General features: G+C 57.4%; 2 protein-coding genes across 2 annotated transcripts; one reads left to right on the forward strand and one right to left on the reverse strand.

Annotated features, from left to right (window-relative positions):
* Positions 1-729: 729 nt before the first annotated feature.
* LOC308049498 (la-related protein 6-like) lies at positions 730-2,629 on the forward strand (the record flags this gene model as incomplete). Its single annotated transcript, XM_080359180.1, has 3 exons — positions 730-896; positions 1,148-1,358; positions 1,658-2,629. The coding sequence occupies 3 exons, from the start codon at positions 730-732 to the stop codon at positions 2,627-2,629; spliced, it is 1,350 nt and encodes a 449-aa protein (XP_080215306.1).
* A 3,090-nt stretch (positions 2,630-5,719) lies between these two features.
* DUS3L (dihydrouridine synthase 3 like) lies at positions 5,720-12,045 on the reverse strand (the record flags this gene model as incomplete). Its single annotated transcript, XM_080359438.1, has 13 exons — positions 5,720-5,829; positions 6,924-7,052; positions 7,130-7,318; positions 7,611-7,686; positions 8,617-8,713; positions 9,086-9,196; positions 9,272-9,337; positions 9,547-9,663; positions 9,762-9,914; positions 10,009-10,050; positions 10,650-11,219; positions 11,449-11,755; positions 12,011-12,045. 13 exons carry the CDS (start codon positions 12,043-12,045, stop codon positions 5,757-5,759), a joined length of 1,965 nt encoding a protein of 654 aa, XP_080215564.1. The 3' UTR covers positions 5,720-5,756.
* Positions 12,046-19,131: the final 7,086 nt, after the last annotated feature.

Consider the following 19,131-nt stretch of genomic DNA (forward strand, 5'->3'; position numbering starts at 1 on the left):
ATCTCCCTCTGCATCCTTTTTTGCTCTCCCTCTGCATTGTGACCAGTCGTGCAGGGGTGGCTGGACCAGCCTGAGCCTCTTCCTTCAGATCCCAAGTCTCAGGGCCCAAACAAGGGGGTTATTTCCCCCTGGGGGGCTCAGCAGCACCTCCTGACCCTGAGCAAGAGGTGGTGGATGAACCATCCCTGGAGACACCCCAGGCCAGGCTGGACAGGGCTCTGAGCAACCTGAGCTGGTGAAGATGTCCCTGCCCATGGCAGGGGGGCACTGAGGAGCTGGGAAGGTCTCAACCCAAATCATTCTATGATTTTACGCTTCATAGCAGCAGTTCATGGCCACGTCGGGTACCACGGCCACGTCGGGTACCACGGCCGTGCTGGGTACCACGGCCGTGCTGGGTACCACGGCCGTAGGGGGTGCCAGTAGCTCTGTCTCTGCCGCTCCACCTGCTCTGGGTCACCGCAGCTGGGGCTGTTTAAGCCCTGACAGGTCTCACCTGGAGCCTGGTGGGTCCATAAGCACCCACGTGGGCTCTTTGTGGGCAGGTCCCCTTATAAACCAGCAGCCTGCTTGTCCTGATTTTCTACCCTTCCCAGTGCTGCTAAGCAGGTAAGGACACAGCAATGAGCTGCCTCTGCGCCCCCATGGCTGGGCTGGGCATGGGGGCTCTGCAGTCAGGAGGTGTCCCAGCCCTGTCCTCCTCCTGTTTGCTGTCCCAGATGAAGGACGATGTCGTCATGTAGCTCTGGAGTGGCCCTGGGTCTCGGTTCCCAGCCCAGCTGCAGCAACTCTCTGATAGCACAAAGAAACTCTGTCCCGGTGCTGAATGTCCGTGCGTCCTGGAGCCGCTCGCTCGCCCTGCTCAGCCATGAGGGATTCGGCAAGGGCTTCAGCGGGTATGTGGTTGTTGGGATGTGCACGGGGTCTCGCCTTGTGTTTGTCCCCAAGGGAACGTGTCTCTGCTTTGGGATGGGTTTAGATTCACGGTCTCAGCACTGGGAGCCTCGCAGGGCGCAGGCTGCTGCTCCCCTGTGTTCAGGGCAGAGCTGGTGTCCCTGGTGTCGCTGCTGCCCTTGTGGCAGAGACTGAGCAGTGCTGGCATCCCAAAGGCCACCAGCGCACACCTGTGTCCCCGCTGCTCTGCCAGGAGCTTCTGCAACGTGAGAGATGCGCTGGGGGCTGATCTGTTGGACCGCAGCTGCTCCATCCCCGACCCACAGCTGGTCCGGAGGATCGTGTCCCAGGTGGAGTTCTACCTTTCTGATGAGAACCTGGCCAGGGACGCTTTCCTGCTGAAACAAGTCCAGAAGAACAAGATGGGCTTCGTCAGCATCAAACTGCTGACGTCCTTCAAGAAGGTAGGTGGCCCCCGGTGCCGGCCAGCGGGGCTGGGAAGTGGCCTTCACGTGGAGGGTGTCCGTGTGTCTGGGTGTCCTCTGGCTGCTTCTGCTGGGGTGTATGGGGAGGTCCAGGTTGCCATTTCCAGAGCCCATTGGGAACGTTCTCCTGCAAACCCCAAAGATGCTCATGTGGCCTAGGGATGTTGCTTTGCTGTGGTTTCAGGTTGATGGGGCTGCAGCCTGACCGGACAGCAGACTCAGGGTGGTCCCTGCCTGAGATGCTCACGGGGACGTGGTGACCCCTGTCTCTTCCACAGGTGAAATACCTGACGTGTGACTGGCGGCTCACACGCTACGCCCTGCGGTTCTCGGAGCTGCTGGAGGTGAACGAGGAGGGCACCAAAGTGCGGCGCCGTGTCCCCATCCCCGAGTCCCTGCTCAGCATCCCCCCCAGCAAACTGCTGCTGGCCTGGGAGCTGCTGCCCCGCGAGCAGGACGCGCTGTCACCGCTGCAGAACAACTTCCTGGAGACCATCAGGAGGATGTTCAGCCCCTTGGGCGCCATCGCCTCCATCCGCATCCTGCGCCCGGGCCGCAAGCTGCCCTCGGACGTGCGCAAATACGCATCGCGCTTCCCCGCGCTGCTGAGCCGCTGCTGCGCGCTGGTGGAGTACGAGAGCCCGGAGAGCGCCCGCAGAGCCCTGGAGGAGCTCGGCCACCCGGGCGGCCGGAGCATCAGGGTGGTCGCGCTCAGCGGGAAGGGCTCCAAGAAGAAACCGGAGGCGGTGGAGGAGCTGGTGGATCAACTGGGTTGGAAAGCGCAGGCGACAGCCGCGACGTTCCCTTATGGCCTCAGGGGCTCCCTGCTCGGCAGCGCTGGGGAGCTGAACGGTGCCTCGGCGATGCCATCGCTCCTCCTGAACAAGGAGCCCTCGGAACCCACCTGGCCCAGCAGCGACTTCAATCCCAGCGACTGGAGCGACACGTTCACCGGATCGCTCCTCTGCAGCGACCTCTTTCCTCCCTTCGACGCCAACGTGGGCAGCGGCAGCTGCTCCAGCCCCCAGAGCCCCCGCGGTGCCTGGGGCAGCGGGACGCCCGCCTGGGCCCCCTGGGCTGGCAGCTCCTCTTGGGATCCCAAACCCCGCCCCGGGATCCCCCCAGCAACAACCGGGGCGTCTGAGCTCCTCGGGCTCTGTGACGGGATCCTGCGCCTGCCCCGCGGCCACAATGGCACCGGCGGCTTCTCCAGCAGCATCGCGGGGGGAGAGCTCGTCCTGCAGCGCTGAGGCTTCTCTACATTTGGGTTTGGGGATTCTTTTTTTTCTCCTTTTCTCTGTGCCCCCCCCGAGCTGTGGTGGGTGCTGCAGCTGCTCCAGGGACCCGAGTTTTGGGCCAGGATGAAGCTCGGGGTGCTGAGCGGCAGCGGGGGCTGCACCGGCACCAGCGTCCAGGATTGGGACTCAATGCACCTGCTTATGGCCGGACCCGTGGAGCTGGGGTCGCCGGGTGCTCCACGGGCCCCAGGTTGTGGAGCTGGGGGGGGAAATGAGCAATAAAGGGAGATGAGATTTCCAGGCAATTTGTGGCCAGTGTAGTGATTGTTTGGTTGGTTGCAGGACCAGGGAGTGGAAAAATAGCTGCCCAAGGTGCAGCCAGACGAGGGCAGGAGGGTCCCTGCCCTGCAGTGCTGCCCTCGCCATTCTGGGGGTGATTTGGGGTTATTTTGGTGCAGCAGGGAGGCAAAGCCGGGTCTGTGGTTCCCAGTGCCCCTTCACCCCACCCCACACAGGCACAGAGCAGATCTGGAAAAACAGCATTTAATTGAAAGCGAAAAAGAAAAAAGGTTCCATGAAAGCCACTCCAGCCCCTCTCCCCGCTAATGCAGCATCCCGCCCTCCCAAACCCCTCAAAACCTCTCCCCCCTCTCCCCCCCCCCCCCCCAAAATGTAGCATCGTATCCTCCCTAACCCCTCCACCCCCCTCCCTAATGCAGCATCCTGTCCTCCCAAACCCTTCCACCACCCACCCCCCCACCCCAAACCCCATTCCCTGCTCATGGTCTAATCCCCCCCTCCCACCCCTGCCCCGCGCTTGCTGGGGGGCTCAGACTCAGGGCTTTGCCCCCGTTTGCAGCCCCGCTGCTCTGCTGGGGCAGCCTGGGACTGCAGCAGCTCCACCCCTGCCCTGCGCTTGCTGGGGGGCTCAGACTCGGGGCTTTGCCCTGGTTCGTGGCTCCGCTTGTGGCCCCGCTGCTCTGCCGGGGCAGCCTGGGACTGCGGCAGCTCCACCCCTGCCCTGCGCTTGCTCGGGGGCTCAGACTCGGGGCTTTGCCCCTGTTCGTGGCTCCGCTTGCGGCCCCGCTGCTCTGCCGGGGCAGCCTGCGACTGTGGCAGCTCCATCTTTGCGCTGCGCTTGCTGGGGGGCTCGGGGCTCGGCCCCCGCTCGTGGCTCCTTTTGCGCCCCTGCTGCTCGTTGGGCGTTGGCAGGTGCTTGGGCAGCGCCAGTGAGCTGGAGTCCCGCTGGGGCACGGCGGCCATGGTGACACCGGGCTCATCGCGCTTTGGGACATGGCCGCCCGGGGGTGTCCCTGCAGTGGTGGCCTGGTTGGAGATGCTCAGCCTTGCAAATTGTATCTCCAGGCTCTGGATGGCAGTTGGCAGCACCGGAGTGACTGTGGCCACCGCTGTGCCCTGGTGGTTGTACCATTGTACACGGAAGACACGAGGGTCGAAGCAGCACCCACACGGTGCCCTCAGCAGCCCTGTGAGGGGGAGAGGGAGTTGTCATGGGCTGGGGGGACCCTCCATGGGCTGGGGGGACCCTCCATGGGCTGGGCCCCATCACCAATGTCCCCTGGGTCCGCTGGTGGCCGGGATATCCCCATGGGTTGAGCTGCTGTGCAGGGAATGGGGCTGCAAAGCAGGAGGAGACTCGGTTCTGGGAGGGGAAACGGGAGAGATGGCCCCGGGTACTGGGGAAATGCTCAGAAAATGGGATTTTCTGGGCACATATGACCCAGGACAGGGGTGGTGGGTGCTGGGAGTGCTCGGGGTCGGGGATGGCGAAGGGGCTGAAGGTGCCGGGGTGTCCGAGCAGACGGGGTGCCAGGGGTGCTGTACCTGCTGGAGGGGCCTGGGGGGGCGCCCGGGCTGCAGGGCTGGGCTGCTGCTGCATGGGTGCTGGGCACAGCGGGGCTGAGCCTGCAAGAGAGACAGGAGCCATGGCCGGCGCTCGCCTCCGCTCTTGCCCTCATGAGTGTCCCGGGCTGCAGGGGTTGGGGTGGGTTCCTACCTGAGGGAAAGAAGTTTTGGGGGAGCACAAACGGCTGTAGCAGCCGCAGGGCCAGGGGATCCCAGGAGCCGTTCGCTGGGAGCACTGTGTTCGCTGTGACCGTTGGTAACTAAGGACTCTTTGGGGTGTCCCAGGATGGAATGTTGGGGCTCCCAGTGTTCTGCCCCAGCCCAAGAGCCTCCCCAGCTCCTCCTGGGCAGGGAAAGGGTTCGATGGGTGGTGGGTACAAATGCTTTTTGCTTTAAATGTTATTTTTCCGGGGGAAAAGGAACAAGTCGATGCAGCCGAGCTGTGTATGGGGACCAAGCTGCACCTTGTGCCACACAGTGAACACGTTTGTGACCATTGCCTGTGCTTCTGTGCGCTGGAGTGATAGTGAACACGTTTGTGACCGTTGCCTGTGTTTCTGTTTGCTGGAGTGATAGTGAACATGTTTGTGACCATTGCCTGTGTTTCTGTGCGCTGGAGTGATACTGCACACGTTTGTGACCATTGCCTGTGCTGCTGTGCGCTGGAGTGATGCAGAGACAGGAAAAAGGGACACGAGGGGGTGTCACACAGCGCGTGTTCCCCAGACCTCACTCCAGCAGTGCCCTGATCAGGAAACCCGAGCAGCCCTGGCTCCCCCTCGGAGGGGCTGAGCTTTCCCAGGCGGGTGGCACTTGGGAGGAGACGGAACCCACCACTGTGTGCTCCCCAAAAAACGGGCTGGATGCTGCACGTCTGCCGAGGTGCTGGGACTATTTGTGCTCTGCAGGACCCCGGGGATCGGGTCAGTACATCGTACATGGACCATGTGGCACCACCAAGGACATCCTGGGAGGAACAAGAGGGCTTTTACTCCTGCTGTGTGAGCCAGGACAGCTCCTGTTGCGAACCGGAGGCCAGAGCTCTGCAGTGGCCCGTATGCTGTTAATTAATGGCACTGTTCTCTATTAGCGAGGCACCGCTGGCCACGAGGCTGGCTGAGCCCATGTGCTGCGGGACTCATGGCAAGGACTCTCGTTGGGGGCGTGAAGACAACCGGGCTTCTAAAAACATCAACCTTTATATCATATTGGAGCCAACTCGCCCCTCGACGCCTCCGCTCAACTCGCAGCCGCAGGAAAGGGCTCCTCAGCCCTATCTGTAGGAATTGGCCTTGTGTTTGGGCAGGAAGGTGAAGCTGGGAGGTACAGGGCCCAGAAGCATCTCGCTGGAAGAAAGAGAAGAATAAACAAAACAATAAGGAGAGGTTTGTGTTCAGTGCACCATACACAGTTGTTTTATGGCCCCGTAGCTCTATAGCGATGGTGACTACACTCAGGTGTGAGGAGAAGTACATGCAGTATCTCTGGAGGTTGAGCAAGTCAGCAGTTATCTAGCTATAGAAGTAGTACGCCTGTGCAGTACCCTAAGGTGAAAGGGACAGAAGTGATGAAGACTACTTACTTCATCCTGAAGACCCCCTGAAAGACCACCAGAGGACACTGCATATGATCAAAATAGTTCCAAGATGTTGCAATCAATGTTGAGTAACCCTTACGTATCTTAATGAATATATGAATATGTATGTGAATGGACTGTATAAATACTGTGTAACTTAAACTAAGCAGGGAAGCCAGCTTTGGGTGCGAACCCCTAGTTTCCCAGTGCTGAAATAAAGCACCGCATATAACTACGCCCGTGGTTATGTGTCCTGATTGCTAACAAGTGCACCATATACAGTTGTTTCATGGCCCCGTGGCTCTATAGCGATGGTGACTACACTCGGGTGTCTCAAATCAAGACTTTAATCTCCATAGAAATAAAGGCTGCTGCACCAAAGCACCCACAGTGCTGAGCTCCAGCCCCAAACCACAGCCCCGGAGGGACGAGACCACCAGGTAAGGGCAACATCCTTCTCGCCGGGGAGTCCCCAGGGTCGGTGCTGGGTTTGGTGACCTGAACGCGGCGTCACCGCTGGCCAGGACGTGCCAAAAACCAACACGAGCCTCCGAAAAGCTGCTTCCAACCTCTCGCTGTGCGTGCGTGGAGCCAGAACCCTGCTCGTGCCAAACTGCATTAAGGTCAGGTCCCAAAATGATGTAAGTCAGCGCTAGCGCGATCACATTTGGCCTCGCTTAAGACTTGAACTATTTCACACCTTGGAACGCACACTGTATTTTCAGTGCACAGTAATTTTCTTCAGAGTTGAGGTGGTTTAACATATTTCCTGGATGCTGGTTCAACTAAAACTTTCCATAAGGTGACTTTGTGCTCTGCCCTGTCCCTTCCCACCCATTTTACTGAAATTCAACGCTTTCTTACCTTATTTTAATCCAATCATCCACGTTCTGGCTTGCCATCAGCGTCTCCAGATAGTCTCTCCCCATGTAGTAAGGCGGTCGCTCGTTAATTTTCTGAGGTAGGTGTTCTAATAAGCCGACTGGGATGTACCTGCAGTGAAACGCAACAGCGGTGGGTGCGGTGGCTCGGACAACGCGGGGTCGCTGTGCTGAGGGTCCCCGAGTTACCTGCAGAGGAACGAGAGCCATTCCAGCAGGAACTTCCTCGTCTTCTCCACCCCTTGCGTGTCCGAGCCCCAATGCTCGAGGCCGTAGCTGGTGAAGTCCTTGAGGATCCCAAATCTCTCACTGGAAGAGATATCCCAGTGGCGCTGCTCCTTAATTTCAGTGAAAAGCCACGGTTTGATGAGCGCCCCTCTGCAGCAAAGAAGCGCATTGTTATTCCCCTCACCGACGCTTCTGAATGTGCCAACTAATCTAAGAGGCTTCCCAGCACTCATCTGCCTGCCAGTGCCGCTTCAATTTTTATCTCAATTTCAACAGGAACCTGCTGGACGTTCCCACAGATGCAAAGTGATTTTACCAACTTTCAAAGAGTAGTTTCGCCAAGAAGAAACTTGTGGTGTTTCGGGTCTGTTCAGGTATTTAATTCCCTTTTTACTCTTGCACCGATGGAGCTCAGAAGCGAGGGGGGAACACAAGCACTTGCCTTGCGATCATGATTCCCGAAACGCCCATCTGCAGGGCTCGATTAGCATCTTCATAAGACAAAATATCACCGTTTCCTGTCCAGAAGGGAGAAGCCAGAGGTCAGAGCGACACAGAGGGCAAGTCAAGCTGAGCGAATCCAGGCATGGGAGAAAATTCACAAAGGACCATCTATGGACTATCTATCCATCTTGGGTAGACAGAAGCCTTCCCATAGTATACAGCAGCATTTATAGTCCCTAGAAGTATGGAATGCATTTTTCCTCAAAGTCTCTTTTTTATTTATAGAATAAGAAGTATCTTTGCTGCCATTTTTTTCTTAAATCTAAAATGGAAGATGATAGCCATCAAATTCTCAAAAGCTTATTAACTAGCTAATTTTAATGCCTTAACTTGCTATTTTCAATGCCTAAACACGTCACTACCATGTTCTTCACTTACTACAAAGAATTTCAAGGACCTCTAAGATGTCTTTCTGAAATTTGTGACTGCATGCGTCATCTTTATATAATCATATCTTCTATCTGAAATAGGCATTCCTATCACCCGAAAGAAGTGTCCACCTGAAGGGAGAATTTCTGTTCATGCCAGCCACATAAGGAGCAGCATTAACAAGGCCATCCTAACTCTTCCGCCTCTCCTGCTTCTCCTCTCTTTTAGCATTTCATCTGATGGTATCATGTAAAAATCTCTACAAGCCCTCCCTCCCCTTGCTGGCTCAGACCAAAGCTGTGTTAACCTTTGGCTTTGAGAGCAAGAAACATCAGAAATACAAGAAAAACTGAACATTGGAAAGCAGAACCATCACTTGGTTCTAACCCCAGGAGAGATCTACAACTGCCTTCTTTAGACCTCCTTTAGGTCCAAGAGCCAATTGGCCAAAGAGGCCCCGCAGCTCATGTTCTGAGCCCCCCAGGGATGTTGCTGACACTCCACCTCCTTCAGGCTAATCCTTTTGAATTCAACACGCAGCGCTTCCACCCCACGTGACAAAACGAAACACCTACCGAAGAGAGGCATGGGGCTGGCTATTCTGGCACATTCTGCTATGTAGTCCCAGTCCGCGCCCCTCGTGTAGCGCTGCTCTCGGGACCGGCCGTGGAGCTGCCGAAGAAACCTGCAGTGAGACCCCAAAAAACGCCCGGAGGAGGCAGAGCAGACTGGGAATAACGGGCTTCAGCAAAGGAAATGACACGGGCAGGGGTCAAGGATCCCTCTGGAATGAGGTTTATTGGGCTGAAAGCTCCCTCCCAGAGCACCGCAGGGACCATCTCCCTTTGTCATGCACGCAAAGCTCAGAAGGACCCACGAAAACGCTCCCCGCACCTGAATTTTTCACTGTCATGAGCAGAAAACACTAAAAGCTCGTACGCAGCTCAGCAAAGGTGTTTAAAAGAGCCACTGGGCTGCGGGGAATGGTAAAGCCACCCCCGCGTTGCGCAGAGTTCCCCAGACACCGGCCAATGATCCCTGTACCGTGACCATGGACGCTCCCCACTCGCGGATCTTGGGGATTATTTTGTGAGCCACGTTCATCTTCTCTTGCACCCCCGTCCGTATCTTCACAGTCAGCGGGACGTCCAGCACCTGCAGAAATGGAGGGTGAGGCAGGAGTCGGCTCCATCAGCTCATCCCCCGCTGCCGGCAGATGCGCCAACTCACCGAGTTCATCCCTCGGACGATCTGTTCAAACTTGTTGGTCCGAGTCATCAGGGCGCAGCCTCCTCCCTGGGGGACAAAAAGCGGGAGAGTCAAGATTTTCGGCCTCCTCGCATAGTGAAGATGCTGCTTGGAGCTGCTCCACAGCAACTCTCTGCTCAGGGGATGCAGCTGAGACTTGGAGCATCTCAAGACTTTGGGAGCATCTCAAGACTTTTGGAGCATCTCAAGACTTTTGGAGCAACAGGACTCACAAAACATGCTAGAGAACATCTTACCTTCTTGTAGACCAGGTCAATGGGACACCCCACGTTGATGTCTACAAAGTCCACTTCAATTGTCTGGTTCAGGAGCTCTGCACATTTGGTCATCGTGTCTGGAAACGCCCCTTCCAGCTACCAAAGAGGGGACAGGTTGCCTGAGTTCAAGAAGCAGCTTTTCTCTTCAGAAGCCAGTTATCATTTTTTTAGGTTATCAAGGTGACAGCACTCACCTGCACCCCAAAAATATCTTCGGTGTGATGGCGTTTGAGGAGAGCCCACTCGGAGGACTGGCCCTGGAGCAGGTTGGTGCACACAGCCATCTCTCCGCAGGTGACGTCCGCCCCGAAGCGCTTGCAGATCCTTCGGAAAGGGAGGTTACCACACTGGGAGAGACAGCAGAGACGTGGTTCTTCAGATCTGCTCTGCTCCAAATGTGGAACAGCAGCATTTGACAAAAGGAGAGAATGATCTACTCACCGTGGTGAGTGGAGCCAAGTAGAGCTTGCCTTGGATTTCCAGCTGGGAAACAAGAGGGATGGAGGAAGATATTCCAGTCAGCAATTTTATCACTTGCCGTGGGTATAACTCAGTGGGAAAACCAGAAGATCACCAGTTTTGTTCAGGAATCTCAGCTATTCCCTGAGAATGTATCGTTTGGATGAAAGAACCAGAAACTGAACTGCTCCAGTTGTTTTCACTGCTCGGCTTGGAGAAAACTCAAAGCAGTTACAGACCGAAGGATGCGAGACTGGCTGATGGGTGCAAGGACAGAGGTGACGAGGAGGAGAGGAGGGAGGTGACAAGGAGGAGAGGAGGGCATCGTGCAGTACAAACCAACCAGCCCCAGCCTCGAGTCTTCCAGCAGCTCGTTTCCACCCTCACCAACAGCTCAGCTCCTCCACGTGCAAGGAGCCGCAGCTTCTCTTGCTTCTCCCCCTCCAAGGACACCACCACAACCCCAAGAGCTCCCCTTCCCACATCCCGCCCCTCACAACAGTAACACGGTCCCCAGGCAGCTCTGTCCTCTGCCTCTCACCCAGCCCAGAGCTCCCTCCCCTCTTCCCAAGCACAATCTCAGCCACTTGAGAAGAGACAGCAGCCCTCAACCAAACTCTCACCTTCTTCTTCTCGCATGCCCGCAGCTTTATAAGATCTTCATCTGTCACCGGGCCGGCTGTTTTGATGGAGGAAGGCTCCTCGTCGCTCTGCGAGGCGTCTGGTTTGGGATCTTCTCCCTGCTCTGGTCGCACAGGACACTTGGGGCCGTCTCCCACGCCCTCCTGGGCTGTTGTGCAGTTGGGCACCTCTTGCTCCTCTGCAGAGCACCCGGTGGCTTTGCCGCCCTTCCCACCGTTGCCGTGGGGCTTGGCCAGACCGCGGAGATACTCATCGGCCTTCTTGAAGTTAAACTTCTTCTTGCGCAGCTGGTGCTGGAGGTCCTTGGAGAGGTTGTTCCTCACCAGCGTCTTCCCTTCCCACTGCTTGGCCAGGTCCGCGTTAACGATGTTCTGGTAGCCGGCGCCGAGGTGGGACTGGGCAAAGCGGCAGGTGACGCCGTAAACGCACTTGCCGAAGGTTTGGAAGAGCACGCAGCTGCCGCCCAGGTCGCCCGGCTTCGCGGCCATGTACTCGCCGATATCGTGGAGGAAGCGGCACCGTGTGCCGAAGTAGCACTTCTCTGCACAGCCCTTAAAACGATAAAGAGCAGGGTGAGACCTCTGCCCTCTGCTTCCCCACCCAGGCACGCCAGGGTTGGAGATATACGAGAAATAGAGACAAAGGACATTAATGAACTGGGTGAAGAACCCAGTTTTGGGACAACACCACTGTCCTCCAGCACAGCTGAGGTACGCCTGGGTCTGCCCTGGCCCAGAAGTGCTCTGAGCACCCATCGCGCCGCAGAGCCCCGTGTCCCACCTGCGTGACCGACGGGCACAGCCTGTTCTGCTCGTAGTGGGTGGGCTTCATGCACGGCCGGCTCTTGTTCTGCCCCCGCGCGCGCTTCCGCTCCGCCGGCTCCTTCTCCGCTGCTCCATCCTCCTCTCGGCTCTCCCCATCCTGACCCGGCTCCTCCGCCCTCACCCGTTTGGCGGGGGGTTCGCTCTGGGGGCTGCCGACATCCTCATCCTCCTTCTTCTCCTCCCCATCCTCCCCACCCCCCCGGCCGCCGGGCTCGCCCCGGGCCCGCAGGAACGCGTGGAACTGCTCCTTGGAGGTGAGGAACCTGCGGGGACACGGCACCGGCTGAGCGGGGGTGACCGGGACACGGGGCTGCCGGGGAGGGCACCGAGCGGGGGTTATGGAGGGACCGGGCACGGAGTCGGGGGGCTATGGAGGGGAGGGCACGTACCCGGGTTTACGGAGGGGCTGAGCACGTACCGGGTTGGGGTTGTGGCAGGGACTGGCACGTACCATGGGAGATCGCGGGGCTGGGCACGGATGGACCGGGCAGGGCTGGGCAGCCCCGGTCCGCACTCACCGGGCACTCACCGGCGCGACCCCCGCCGCCGCCATGCTGCCGCTCGCCGTGATGACGAAAGGGGCGGGGCGAGGCCACGTGACGGGGAGGGTATAAAAGGCCTGGCCGAGGCGCAGCAGCCTCACAGCGGCGGGCAGGGCGGGCCGGGGGGGGGGTGTGTTCATGCCGTTCGGGCTGCCCCGAGCACGTGGCCGGGCTCCGTGCGGAGCCTTGAGCCCTCGGCCTCGCTCCGGAGCGGATACAGGGCTGGTCATGGCGTGAGGGACAGGAAAACACGCCTGTGGCCTTTTGTTTCATGACTTCTGAGGGGTTCCCTGATTCCGGCGAGGGAGTCTGCCTGCTCTGCATCTCCAGAGCTCCCGGCTGGGGAAGATGGAGCTCTCTGCAGAGATACAAGGCTCTTGCTCTAGGTTTTTTGGATGTTTGAGGTTGTTTTGATATTTAAGCAGTAAATACAGCGCCTAGTGTCTAGGCGTTCAGCTGGTGTGTGCCAGCTCCCATTGCACAGAGCCATAAATCTGCCTTGGAGCCATCCCATGGGCAGAATTCTGTTGTGGCTGCTCCAGCAATGGGATTTTCCATGTTGCCCTTTAGAAACATTTGCAAGCCTAATCCAGCTGAGGTGTGGGAGGGCTTTGTCTGTTTGATGGGCCATAGGAAGAGCTGGTTTGTGCTCTGGGCCCGGGCCCGGCTTTCCTCCCGCCAGGAACGGGCTGCAGGAGGGATGGAGGAGCTGTGAGATGAGCCCATTGTGTCCCCAGGGTTTGGGGTTGTCCTTGGACATGGGCTGTAGGCAGCACAAACCTCCAGATCTGAGGGGCTGCCACACATGCCTGTTGGTTTTGTTAATGAGGTTAATGAGCAGCGAGCAAGGGCTGGAGCTTGTGAGGCTGGAGCACAAAGCCTGACCTTGCCTTTAGTCCGTGGGTGGGAGCTCAGGCTGAAAACCAAACTTGACGTGTGGGATGTTGGATGCGAGATGGTGCCTGCTGAGCTCTGCTCCCTCCTCTATACCCGCCACGTTTTCCCCATGTGTTTAGGACTCTTGTTACAACCTTTCCTGGACCACATCCCTACCCATCAGAAACAGCCTCATCTGTGACGCTCTTGCTCTGTGGGCCTTGGGCAAAAACTCATAGTGAGGGGGCTCAATGTCTCATGGGGTGATGTGTTCGGAGCTCTCCTGGATGAGGTTCCCTTCCCAGCTCATGTCCCTTCTCGTTTGACTCATGCTTGGCCTGGGCTACCGAGAGGGTGAGAAATAACCCTGGAGTCCAAATGCAAAAAGACCGTGCTCCACCTTCTTCCCTGTCCCCTGCACTGAATCTGCAGGCTTTGCAAAGCCCTTTTATTGAAATAAGAGCACAGGGAAGCAGGCTGGAGTGCAGCTTCAACCCCACATTGTAACGCAGGCACCAACAAGAGGAGGCAGAAAGTAACTTGAGGTTTTTGCCTTTGGGGCTGCTGGAAGCTGGCAAAGAGCAGCGGTGCTCGCGGCGTGGGGGAATTACTGCGGCTTCAGTTGGTTTCTGGGCGCGCAAGCGTTGTGTGCGCATGTGGACGGGGGTAAGACTGCATGTGGGGCTCTAATTTTACTGTTTCCCTGGTTTTGTTGCGTTAGAGCAGTTCTCTCCAGATGCTCCATCAGAAAGGCCTCTGGGCGAGCGGGGAGCCCAGCAAGGTGTTCTTGCCTTTGCTGAGGGCAGGCGGGTTGCACGATCAAGCCACGCTGCTCTGAGAAGAGCTTTTGGCTAATTGGGTATTAATTAGTTTTGGAGAGAAATATGAGGAATGCGAAATACTATTTTAAGCTTCAGCTTGGCCAAGGGAAGGAAGGAAGGAAATGAGGCCCTGGGGGTTAATGAAATGATTTCACCAATGTTTTTGTGAGGCAATAAGCCCAAAGTCAGAGTGCTTTTGACTCAGTATTCAGCTGAGGTCACAGACTTCTGCATTCAATCCCTTCTCGGTGCGCTGGCTCGGCGGTTTTATGAGGCTGAGCCTTGGTTAAACTTCCCAACAGAGCCTGGCGAAGGGTCTGAGAGCTCATGAACGAGGAGCCCTCGGAACCCACCTGGCCCAGCAGTGACTTCAATCCCAGCAACTGGAGAGACACCTTCACCGCCACCCCACCCCCGAACCCCATCCCCTGATCTGGGTCTAATCCCCGTCTACCACCCCCACCCTGCGCTTGCTGGGGGGGCTCAGACTTGGGGCTGCGCCCCCATTTGTGCCTCTGTTTGCACCCCCACTCTTCAGGCTTGGGGATGCTGCTGAGATCTTTCTTGCTCAGGGCATCTTCTAGAACGATCTTCTTGGGGACCGCAAGGTGGCTTATGGGGTCCCCAGTGGCTTTCTTGTTGGGGGCAGCCGAGCAGCTGGGGGGGACATGGCTGCCCAGGGGTGTCTCTGCAGTGGTGGCCTTCCTGGAGGCATCGCGTCCTCCCTAACCCCTCCAGGCCCCCCAATGTAGCATCGTGTCCTCCCTAACCCCTCCACCCCGCTCCCTAATGCAGCATCCCGTCCTCCCCAACCCCTCCACTACCCACTCCCCCACCCCACCCCGAACCCTATTCCCTGCTCATGGTCTAATCCCCCCCTGCCACCCCTGCCCCACGCTTGCTGGGGGGCTCAGACTCAGAATCACAGAATCGACTGGGTTGGAAAAGACCTCAGAGATCATCGAGTCCAACCCTTGACTCGGGGCTTTGCCCCCGTTTGTGGCCCCGTTTGCAGCCCCGCTGCTCTGCTGGGTCAGCCTGGGACTGCGGCAGCTCCACGTCTGCCCTGTGCTTGCTGGGTGGCTCAGACTCAGGGCTTTGCCACCGATGGTGGCTCTGCTTGCGGCCCCGCTGCTCTGCCGGGGCAGCCTGGGACTGCGGCAGCTCCATCTTTGCGCTGCGCTTGCTGGGGGGCTCGGGGCTCGGCCCCCGCTCGTGGCTCCTTTTGCGCCCCTGCTGCTCGTTGGGTGTTGGCAGGTGCTTGGGCAGCGCCAGTGAGCTGGAGTCCCGCTGGGGCACGGCGGCCATGGTGACACCGGGCTCATCACGCTTCGGGACACTGCGCTTCAGGGCATCTTGTTGAAGGATCTTCTTGGGGTCTGCAGGGGCTTTGTTGCTGGGGGCAGCCGAGCAGCTGGGGCGGACATGGCTGCCCGGGACTGTCCCTGCAGCGGTGGCCTTGCTGGAGATGCTCAGTCGTGCAAATTGCATCTCAAGGCTCTGGATGGCAGTTGGCAGCACCAGAGTGACTGTGGCCACCGCTGTGCCCTGGTGGTTGTACCATTGTATGCGGTAGACACGGGGGTCAAAGCAGCACCCACACGGTGCCCTCAGCAGCCCTGTGAAGGGGAGAGGGACCCTCCATGGGCTGGGGGGACCCTCCATGGGCTGGGGGGACCCTCCATGGGCTGGTCCCCATCACCAATGTCCCCTGGGTCCGCCGGTGGCCGGGACATCCCCATGGGTTGAGCTGCTGTGTGGGGAACGGGGCTGCAAAGCAGGAGGAGACTCGGTTCTGGGAGGGGAAACAGGAGAGATGACCCCGGGTACTGGGGAAATGCTCAGAAAATGGGATTTTCTGGGCACATATGACCCAGGGCAGGGCCGCTTGGCTGCGCTGGCTGAACCCCTGTGCCGGGGACAGGGGTGGTGGGTGCTGGGAGTGCCCGGGGTCGGGGATGGCGAAGGTGCCGAAGGTGCCGGGGTGTCCGAGCAGACGGGGTGCCAGGGGTGCCGTACCTGCTGGGGGGGCGCCCGGGCTGCAGGGCTGGGCTGCTGCTGCATGGGTGCTGGGCACAGCGGGGCTGAGCCTGCAAGAGAGACAGGAGCCATGGCCGGCGCTCGCCTCCGCTCTTGCCCTCATGAGCGTCCCGGGCTGCAGGGGTTCGGCTGGGTTCCTGCCTGCGGGGAAGAAGTTTTGGGGGAGCACAAACGGCTGTAGCAGCCGCAGGGCCAGGGGAACCCGGGAGCCATTCGCTGGGAGCACTGTGGTCGCTCTGACTGTTGGTAACTAAGGACTCTTTGGGGTGTCCCAGGATGGAATGTTGGGGCTCCCAGTGTTCTGCCCCAGCCCAAGAGCCTCCCCAGCTCCTCCTGGGCAGGGAAAGGGTTCGATGGGTGGTGGGTACAAATGCTTTTTGCTTTAAATGTTATTTTTCTGGGGGAAAAGGAACAAGTTGATGCAGCCGAGCTGTGTGTGGGGACCAAGCTGCACCTTGTGCCACACAGTGAACACGTTTGTGACCATTGCCTGTGCTTCTGTGCGCTAGAGTGATAGTGAACACGTTTGTGACCATTGCCTGTGCTTCTGTGCGCTGGAGTGATAGTGAACACATTTGTGACCATTGCCTGTGCTTCTGTGCGCTAGAGTGATAGTGAACACGTTTGTGACCATTGCCTGTGCTTCTGTGCGCTGGAGTGATGGTGCACACGTTTGCGACCATTGCCTGTGTTTCTGTGCGCTAGAGTGATAGTGAACACGTTTGTGACCATTGCCTGTGCTTCTGTGCGCTGGAGTGATAGTGAACACGTTTGTGACCATTGCCTGTGCTGCTGTGCGCTGGAGTGATGCAGAGACAGGAAAAAGGGACACGAGGGGGTGTCACACAGCGCGTGTTCCCCAGACCTCACTCCAGCAGTGCCCTGATCAGGAAACCCGAGCAGCCCTGGCTCCCCCTCGGAGGGGCTGAGCTTTCCCAGGCGGGTGGCACTTGGGAGGAGACGGAACCCACCACTGTGTGCTCCCCAAAAAACGGGCTGGATGCTGCACATCTGCCCAGAGGTTGAGGTTGGATGTGGGGAACCATTTCTTCCCCAAAGGGCTGTGGGGCATTGGAACAGGCTGCCCAGGGCAGTGCTGGAGTCACCATCCCTGGAGGGCTGGCCAGACAGACATGAGGTTCCTAGGCATGGGGCAGTGCCAGGGGTGGGTTATGGTTGGACTCAATGGTCTTGAATGTCTCTTCCAACCAAAATGATTCTGTTCTGCAGTTCTCCTGTTGGCTGCTTGAGCTTTTTCACCCCCTGCTGTAATCAGGTCACACCAGGGTTGGACACGAGGAGCTGTGAAACCTGTGTTGCGGTGCTAGACGATTGTTGGTGGTGAGTACAGTGCTTGGGTCGCCAGAGCTGTCTCTTCATCCTCCTTCAGCAGCACTAAAGCAGTTTGGAGGAAGCCAATCCTCAAGAACTTGCTGGGAAAGGCCAAGCCAGGAAAAAGGAAAGGTTGATTGCAGGAAAGTATGAAATACATATGCAGGGAGCACTAAGTCAGAAAAGGTTCAGTTGCTTCAATGTCCAAGTTAAACAAGACGCTTGTATTAATGAAAAAACCCCTTTGTGGGCTCCTGCACAAAAGTCGGATGTGTCAAGCCCCTGGTTCTGGCTACTACACCCAGGCGTTAGCTGAAAAATGAGGTTCTGTAGCAGCCCCACGAGGTCGCCTCCACAGCTGCAGCGGGGTGAGAGCGGGGACAGAAAACCGGGCTGGTCCTGGTTGTTTGGATGCCTTCCGGAGCTTTGGTTATGTGTGTAAACAGGCAAATGCCACGGAAGGCAGGTGTGTATTTGCTTCTGATGTATGGGCAGGGCTGGGGGTGAACTGTGGCGTCCTATCTGTCTTCTGCTCAAAGTAAAACCATTCCCCTTGTCTATCGGCTACTCTTTTATCCCGTCTTGTTTCTAAAGCCCCGTGCAACGGCGCTTCCAGCCTTCTGCAAAGGAGACTATTCCCTTCACTCATAAATCTACTATCAGGAAGCTGTTTCTGAGATTAAAGCTGAAATGTTTCCCATCTCTAGTTTCATGCCCCGGCTCCCAATTCCCTCCCTGCCATAACTGCCAGGTCTCAGTCTCCTCCCAGTTCACGTGGACACGTGCTGGAGTCTCCAGACCCCACGCCAAGACCCTGAAAGCCACCGTGTCACATCTGCCCCAAGAAGAGCTGTGGTGGGGACGCTTTGGAAATGGTTTGAGCTCCTCAAGTGCTTGTGACTGGCTGAGCCAGGCTTTGGGCAGGCAATTGCATTATGGCATTTAGAATATCTGTTGTTGTAGCTCACTCTTGACTAGTTTAAGAGCCGCTCAGAGCTCTGACTTAGTCTTTGGCCCATGGATGGAGCAGCTAAAGGTCATTATCTGGGCAAGGCCTGCGTGGTTTTGGGATGAACTGGGAGCAGACTGGAGTTCAGGGTCTGTTGTGGAAATTGTACCACCTATGGCAGGAATGATTGATCCTGAGCCTGAGATAATAAACCACGGTGGCAAGCCCTTGGATCTGGAAATTCTTTGTAGTGTGGGGGCAGGATTTTTAATGGAGGAGGGAATGGAAGGAAACACCACAGAATCCCAGAATGTCAGGGGTTGAAGGGACCTGGAAAGCTCATCCAGTGCAATCTCCACATGGGGCAGGAACACCCAGATGAGGTTACACAGGAAGGCGTAACCCGGGACATCGGGGCTTGTGTGGGACCCCAGGTCTCTTGGCTGTGACGCTCAGCCCTTCGTTAGGCCTTGGAGGGGCCAAAGCTTCATTAAAGCTTGGAGAAGACCCCAAGCCTTTTCATCAGACCCTAAAATGAGATAAAGCCAAGGCGGGAGTCCTGGAGGGGCTGATTTCTTGGTGGAGATGTGATGGGAGCATCAGGATGTGGCTTCCCCAGCACCGCGGGAGCGGGAGAGGCCCCAGTTCTAGTCTGGGAGCCCTTGTCACCTCAGGTCACCCTGTCACCTCATCACACAGGTTGGCTAATCCCTCCATCCTCCCTTGAGTTGGGGATCTGGACAGAAAAGGTGCTTGCCCTTTATTTGGCCTCCCCTAATGCCCCAGACCGCCAGATAAAATCTTTTGTGTGCTTTTTATTCTTATTTTTACATGAAAAAGCAACACTGAGGTTTCCTCCTGACATTTAGCTCAGTCAGTAAGTGACAAACCGAATAAACATTCCTGTTTCGCTGGGACAAAGCCTCCAAGATCCTGCTGCGACTAAAATGTTTCATCATTTCCGAAGTGAAATGTTGCAGTTAGAACCAAGTAAGAAAAGGGGGAGGACTAAAAATAACGTTTTTCAATGTTTTTCTAATTATTTCCTCCATTTGGGCTGAAGCTATTAGTTGAATTTG

Source organism: Nesoenas mayeri, assembly GCF_963082525.1.
Source record: "Nesoenas mayeri genome assembly, chromosome: 25".
In the NCBI taxonomy this organism is placed as follows: domain Eukaryota; kingdom Metazoa; phylum Chordata; class Aves; order Columbiformes; family Columbidae; genus Nesoenas; species Nesoenas mayeri.